This window comes from Erpetoichthys calabaricus, chromosome 10 (assembly GCF_900747795.2).
Source record: "Erpetoichthys calabaricus chromosome 10, fErpCal1.3, whole genome shotgun sequence".
NCBI classification, from domain to species: Eukaryota; Metazoa; Chordata; class Cladistia; order Polypteriformes; family Polypteridae; genus Erpetoichthys; species Erpetoichthys calabaricus.
Window position 1 is genome coordinate 11438441 of NC_041403.2, and position 8248 is coordinate 11446688.

The following is an 8248-nucleotide window of genomic DNA, read 5'->3' on the forward strand; positions in this document are numbered from 1 at the left end:
CATACCGACAGATCTGAATTGGAGGTTTGTGTCGAAAATCTAACAGGAGGCAACGTGTGTGCCCATTTAATCATTACTGAAAATGGAAGAGACGGGGCGCTAAGGTATCCGAGTGTGTACATGGGAAGATACGGCGACTGCATGCGCCTTTTATTGGTAGAGCAACCCTGAGGATGTGGGGTTCAACAAATTTGTGGCGCCTGAGCAAGTCGCTTCACCTGCCCTATTGCGGAAAACAAATGAAATGTCACCAATTGTATGGCAAATGTTGTAAGTCCATCCATCCATCCATTTTCCAACCCGCTGAATCCGAACACAGGGTCACGGGGGTCTGCTGGAGCCAATCCCAGCCAACACAGGGCACAAGGCAGGGAACCAATCCCGGGCAGGGTGCCAACCCACCGCAGGACACACACAAACACACCAAGCCAATGTAGAATCGCCAATCCACCTAACCAGCATGTCTTTGGACTGTGGGAGGAAACCCACGCAGACACGGGGAGAACATGCAGGTCCCCAGGTCTCCTTACTGCGAGGCAGCAGCGCTACCCACTGCGCCACCGTGCCGCCCATGTTATAAGTCCCATTGGATAAAGGCGTCAGTTAAATAGATTGTACTAATACCAATATTATAAGCGTGGCGCCCAGCGCTGCGCAGGGTGAAGTAAAGCGCATGTGCGGACAGTAAGTAGACTGCCCAAAGGGGAGAACAGATTAAACCCCCGAGGGGGATTACTTTAGATACGCGTCCCAAGTCCCAGAAATGCCTTCTGGGAGAACTTAAGTATAATAAAATGCAAGCGCGGTCACTACATTTTCATAAAGAGACGTTGTTTTTTTTTTGGAAAATTTGCAAAATTAGGATACAAACGCATTCAGATTTATAGACAGCAGCATATTATATTACAGTAGATACACACACGCTAACCATAAAGAACACTTTAAGCAAATATGGTTAAAGATCACATCGCATCCATGCTACCCGCTACACTCGATCCACTCCAGTTCGCCTAGAGGCCAAACAGACTCACAGACGATGCAATGGCATTTGCGCTACATGCTGCCCGCAGCTTCGCTTTCAACTCCATAAATCCATCCAGGTTGGTTAGGAAGCTACAGTGGTCAGCGCATCAGTGCATCCCCGTGCAGCTGGGTCCTGGACTTCCTGACACGTGGTAAGGACTGGCAATGCCACCTCCTCCATGCTGACACTCAAAGACCATAAGTGGTAAGGACTGGCAATGCCACCTCCTCCACGCTTACACTCAGCACCGGTGTCCCCAGGGGATGTGTGCTCAGCCCCCTGTTCACCCATGACAGTACGGCCACACAAAGCTCCTGAGCTGTCATTAAATTTGCAGGCGACACAACTAGTATGGGCTGCATGTCAGATAGACACGAGTCTTCCTCTAGAGCAGAGGTGACAGCCCTGACATCATGATGTCGGGACAACAACCTGCTGCTCAAAGTCAGCAAGGTCCATCGTGGACTATTATAGGAGATTGCGGGGTGGTGGGCGCCCCCCCCCCCCCATTCACATTGAGGGGGCAGAGGTGGAGAATTTCGGTTTTTTCAGACATCACTGAAGATCTAAGCTGGTCGCGCTATATTAACACGATCACGAAAGACAGTGGTTCTTATACTGCGGATGAGGATTTATTTAGCACCTGGACTCTAGAATACTCACCAACTTCTAATGATATCATCGAAAGTATCCTATCTGGTTGTATCACGACCTGTGATGGCAGCTGCAAAGCTCTAGAGAGGGTGATCAGATCGGCGCAACGCATCGCCCGGACTGAGCCGCCAGCCATCCAGGACCCCAGCGCTGCAGGAGGAAGACACGGCGGATCCTCTCTGATCCATCCCAGCCACAGACTGTCAGGCGGTACAGGTGCATCCAGACCCGCGCCAGCAGCAGGTTCAGGGTCAGTTTCTACCCACAAGCCATCGTCTATTGAACTGAATAGCGACGATCACTTTGACAACAACAGTCATTTTAAAAAATAATATACTCAATTTTGGGTTTACCTTCCGTACAGTAATATATACACGCACAACACTTCCTTGCTCTACAGACAATTAATTTTTTACTATGCACCTTACAATTCTATTCTTACTTTTATTGTTTTACATTATTCTTATTTTACTGTGCAATCTAAAGGGAACTCCGAGTTCAGGAATTTCAATACTGGTGAAAGCGCTATATAAATGTAAAGAATTATTATTATTGTTATCTGTATATGACAACAATACTTAAACGAGAACAATAGCCCTTGAAAGTACAGAGGATTCAGAAAGTATTCAGACCCCTTCACTTTCTGCACACTTTATTGTGTTTATTCAATATTAAATGGATACTTTTGCAATTTGTCCACCAGCATTCTACATTCAATAACCCATAACGGCAAAGTGAAAACAAGTTTTCAGAAAGGTTTGCAAAAGTCCTTATAGGCGGCTGACCAGAGCGACACTTGAGCGCCAGCGGACAAACTAACCAATCACGTGATCTGTTAGCAACTTGAAGACAAATCGCGTCATCCTACTGGGCTCAGCCCAATTATGTCCAAAGACATGCTGTTTATAGATAAACTGACCAGTATGTTTGTGTGTGTGTGTGTGTGTTCACCTTGTGAGGGACTGGCATCTCTTCCAAGAATTGTTCCTGCCTTGCGTCCGATGCTTGATGGGATTGGCTCCAGCTGTCTCGCGATCCTCCCTGGTTAACAAAGTGGATGGATGGACAAGGAAATCTCAACAGCGCTTCAAGTAGATGTGTAGTTGTCCAGATTGTGGTGACCAAATGCCATCTATGCATCACTTTATTATCTACTCCTATTTAAAAGCGTTGGCTGTTTTACATCAATAGTGTAAATTCAGTGTGATATATACATCCATCCATCCATTTTCCAACCCGCTGAATCCGAACACAGGGTCACGGGGGTCTGCTGGAGCCAATCCCAGCCAACACAGGGCACAAGGCAGGAACCAATCCTGGGCAGGGTGCCAACCCACCGCAGGTGATATATATATGTTTATTGTAAATCAATGTACCTAGAATTGAAAGGTGCGTGGTGTACGGATTCGTCCTATCTACGCATGCCTGGGGAAACAGCTGCCAGATGACCTCTTCGGTCCAAATGTCACGATGTCTTCTCGGCGATTCGCTTTAAATGCATTAAGGATATAAAAGAGCGCGCTTGTGTGCAGACAGCCCGCTCCCTCACGCCGAACACGCCGGTTCACCTGAACTGAAGAGGCGTATAGCGGGATAGCGGGAATAACGGAGGTCTCGCGCTGTTTCAATTAATACTGCACTAGCAACACACCGTCTCTCGTACACGGCGCCCCCGTCCGCCTCACTACTACTAGTTAACGGTGTGAAGACGAGAACTCCGGCCAAGAATGAGGGATCAGAACGTAATAAAGCGCGAAACCGAACCGCTGGCTTGTTTACCGGCTGTAACGTGGCGGTTATGTTTACCAGACTCTTTTTTACATTAAAATTTGGAAGTCGTTTCATGATATCTGAACTTATTAGGCGATCAAGCCTTCTCTCGCTACTTATCCGGTAATAATTCCATCACACCTATCATTTTACATTATTCCTTGCGAATTATCAAACTGCCCTTTTCAAGTGCGAGGTTCGGCACCCAACAGCATTAAAATTCCACGCAAATGAATTCAAACAAACGCTGATAACGCTTTGCTAAACGCTTTCAACAGCCACATCCATATTAATTTTTGAAAACGCCTTTCCGCATTTTACATTCCGTGAGATATTTCCTTAGTTCATGTGAAAAAAGTAGTGTGTGAGGCATTTCATAGACATTTGCTACAACCTGCACAGACATGGGATATGGATGATACCCCGCGTTTGGGGTCGAGCTGGAGGAGGCTCAAAGAAGATAGCGACCCCTTCACTCCATTAAAAAAAAAAAAAAACCTTAAGTATGCCATCGAGTAGATTCTGCCCCAAATACATCACGCCCAGGTCCCTGGAGACTGTGCCCACGCCTGGTTACCGCAAGTCTGGACAGATGCGAGGATTTAAAAACACAATACGTGATTCATTACGTTACACCACGTGTCAGTTGTGGTTTCCAATTATTGTCAAGCGTCCAGTTTCACGCAGCTAGCAACAGCAGTTGATAGATAGATAGATAGATAGATAGATAGATAGATAGATAGATAGATAGATAGATAGATAGATAGATAGATAGATAGATAGATAGATAGATAGATAGATAGATAGATAGATAGATAGATGGCACTATATTAGAGCTAGATAGAAAATGCACTATATAATAGATTTTTAAAGCACACTGTATTGTAGATACATTAATAGAAAACGCAGTATTTAATATATATATGTTTAATTCATTTCACATTCATTTAAATTTCATATAAATATGAAATAATTAAATATACAATAAAATTGATACATAAATATGAAAATCACTATATCATAGATAGATAGATAGATAGATAGATAGATAGATAGATAGATAGATAGATAGATAAAAAGGTACTATATGATGTGATATGACAGATAGATAGATAGATAGATAGATAGATAGATAGATAGATAGATAGATAGATAGATAGATAGATAGATAGATAGATAGATAGATAGAGGGCACTATATTATAGCTAGATAGAAAATGCACTAATAGATTTTTATAGCACACTGTATTGTAGATACATTAATAGAAAACGCACTATTTAATATATATATATATATATATATATATATATACACACACTATATATATATATTTATATACGCACTATACATATATTATAGATACATTCATAGAAAATGCACTATTTAATATATAAATATTTAATTCATTTCACATTCATTTAAATTTCATATAAATATGAAATAATTAAATATACAATAAAATTGATACATAAATATGAAAATCACTATATCATAGATAGATAGATAGATAGATAGATAGATAGATAGATAGATAGATAGATAGATAGATAAAAAGGTACTATATGATGTGATATGACAGATAGATAGATAGATAGATAGATAGATAGATAGATAGATAGATAGATAGATAGATAGATAGATAGATAAAAAGGTACTATATGATGTGATATGACAGATAGATAGATAGATAGATAGATAGATAGATAGATAGATAGATAGATAGAGGGCACTATATTATAGCTAGATAGAAAATGCACTAATAGATTTTTATAGCACACTGTATTGTAGATACATTAATAGAAAACGCACTATTTAATATATATATATATATATATATATATATATATATATATATATATATATATATATATATATATATATATATATATATACACACACTATATATATATATTTATATACGCACTATACATATATTATAGATACATTCATAGAAAATGCACTATTTAATATATAAATATTTAATTCATTTCACATTCATTTAAATTTCATATAAATATGAAAGAATTAAATATACAATAAAATTGATACATAAATATGAAAATCACTATGTCATAGATAGATAGATAGATAGATAGATAGATAGATAGATAGATAGATAGATAGATAGATATGAAAGGCACTATATTATATGCAAAGATGAAAGACACTATATAATAGACAGATATGACAGGCACTATATTATAAATAAAGTTGAAAGGCAGTATACAATAGATACATATATGATATGAAAGTTACAATTATACTGCATAATAAATAAATATAAAAATCACAATAGCATAGATAAATGAATGTGAAAGGCACTATATAATAGATAGATAGATAGATAGATAGATAGATAGATAGATAGATAGATATGAAAGACACTATATTATATGCAAAGATGAAAGACACTATATAATAGAGAGATATAAAAGGCACTATATTATAAATAAAGTTGAAAGGCAGTATACAATAGATACATTTATGATATGAAAGTTACAATTATACTGCATAATAATTAAATATGAAAAACACAATAAAATAGTTAAATAAATATAAAAATCTAAATAGCATAGATAAATGAATATGAAAGGCACTATATAATAGATAGATAGATAGATAGATAGATAGATAGATAGATAGATAGATAGATAGATAGATAGATGTGAAAAGCGCCCTTTCCAAGACAGATAGGCAGTACTCAGCACCCATGCCGAATGCCAGTTAAGCGCCTCATGCCCATATGATCCCACAAAGCACCATAACTTGAGGTGGGTCGTTTTATTAAGGCCGATCGGTGAAGCAGGGGCTGCACGCCTGTGGATGTGCTGTCTGTGCGGGTGACTGCCCCCTACCGCAGCTGCATTCGCCCCGCGCTGTATGTAACCCTGCAGGAATCGTCAGATTCACTTAGTCCTCGACCTGTTCGCCCTCCGACAATCCCCCCAAACACTAGGAGCCCAGCATTAAATCCACTTACATGCCCAAGTCGCTGTAGGTGTTGTAAAACTCCATTTGATTGCAGGCTTGTATCCAGCCGACCACCCAGGTCTCATTGCGTGGGACAGCGGGCATCACTACCCTGGCGGACGCCTTGAAATACGGGGTCTTGTAGCGCAGCACGATCGGAGAGTTCTCCTCGATGAGCGTTGGACAGGGGTCGATGGTTGCTGATACGTCGTACACCACAATATTCTCCCTTTTGATTCTCGATTTGCAAGTGATGCTTTGTATGCATCCCATGGTTTGGGTGTGTGCGATATGGGGGGTGAACACAGCGAGCGAGTCACAGACCAAATAAACACGAATACAATGAGAATGAAGCGATCAAACCACGGATAATCCTGGAGAGACGGGGATGGAGTCGGGGATGCCTCTCTGGCTGGCTTCCAAGCAGCTCGTATAGCGGATCTCTCCTGAGGCAGCGGTAGCGGCTTCTCTTTGTGCGTTTTCTCCTTTTGCCTTCTTCCCTTTTTATGTGGCACCCTTTCGACTCTTTAAGCTTCACTCCCTTTTTGCTTTATTATCGGCTCAACCTTCTTTTAAAATCCACACGTCCGGCTCCCGGTCTGCGCCCCTTTTTTCGTCTCCCCTTGGCTGTCATTTCACAAAGAGCAGGAAATAAGCGCAGAGGAAGCCAGGTCAGCATGTCTCCGAACAGATAAGCCAAAGTGAAGAGAAGAAGGAGATCGGCGCGGCGGTTTTCCACATCATAGAGAATGGCGAGGGGCACAGCGAGAGCAGCAGGGCAGAGACCCCTGCATTACCGTCATATCCCCGGCTAGATTTACCGGTGGCACATGGACCGGTTTGAGCGACGTTCAGACGACCTGCGATGTAAGACATCTTTCATTGCGGGTGTCGCGCAGGTCCTTTTCTTGCTGAGGTGCAGACGTAAGAACCAAGCAACCCCGCGTACGCAAGGTGCCTCAGCTTCAACTGAACGCAATCCTTCCAGCTTCGCACTCTTCTGCATCGGCTTCCCCCTGACTCATCCTCTCTCATCAGCGTCACACCTTTGTTTCCTTGCCGAGAGATGATGCTCAATGAAGCAGTTTTGGAAACGTAAAAAAAAAAACAAAAAAAACGCGTCGCGTTAGTTTGCGACTGACGGACGTGGATGTAGTTTGGCCGCAGCGGCGATCCGTCCTGAGCCGGCAGTCTGCAATTTGTAGAGCGAGCTGCGGTAATAAGCCTGCTGAACGCAGTGGCAAGCGGTCTGACAGATAATCAGCTCCAATCCGATAATCGCGCCCCGTGCCATGCGCACGATGCCGACTGGCATGTGCCCTCCTCTCGCAACTGCTGAGTGATTTAATATGCCGCAGGCACGCTACATCTGCGAGATTTGGGGATTCTGTATACAACCGAGGCAGTGATAACCCCGGATCATTCACTGCTTTCACTAAACACCGCTGCTCGGGAAAACGGTGGATGCACCGAATTTATTATCAGGTTGTAGGATATAGTGACAACTGTCACGTGGACAAAATTGTCCAGGGAAAGTCGGCGTGCAACATGTGGTCAGTCATGGGCGCCATGTTCAGTGAGTACAACTACCTGACCTCACAACATCGGTCTTCATTACCTGAAAAATCTTAGAAAATAAATAATCTGGTCTCAAATAAATAAATTAATTAATTAATAAAACCCTTATTCTTTTACTAAGAGTAGCGAAGTACACATTTGACATGCTAATTTTATGGCTTTGGTTTCTTATCAATCAATCAATCAATCAATCAATCAATCAATCTTTTACTTATAAAGCACATTGAAACACAACAAATGTTGACTAAAGTG

At 41.6% G+C, this 8248-nt stretch overlaps 1 protein-coding gene across 1 annotated transcript in view; it reads right to left on the bottom strand.

Annotated features, from left to right (window-relative positions):
• fam78bb (family with sequence similarity 78 member Bb) overlaps positions 1-7917 on the bottom strand; it is a 59891-nt gene extending 51974 nt beyond the window's left edge. Inside the window, exon 1 of the mRNA XM_028810875.2 lies at positions 6429-7917. Coding sequence (XP_028666708.2) covers positions 6429-6691 — 263 coding nt within the window. The 5' untranslated portion in view covers positions 6692-7917. The remainder of the gene's footprint in view (positions 1-6428) is intronic.
• Between the last annotated feature and the right edge of the window lie 331 nt (positions 7918-8248).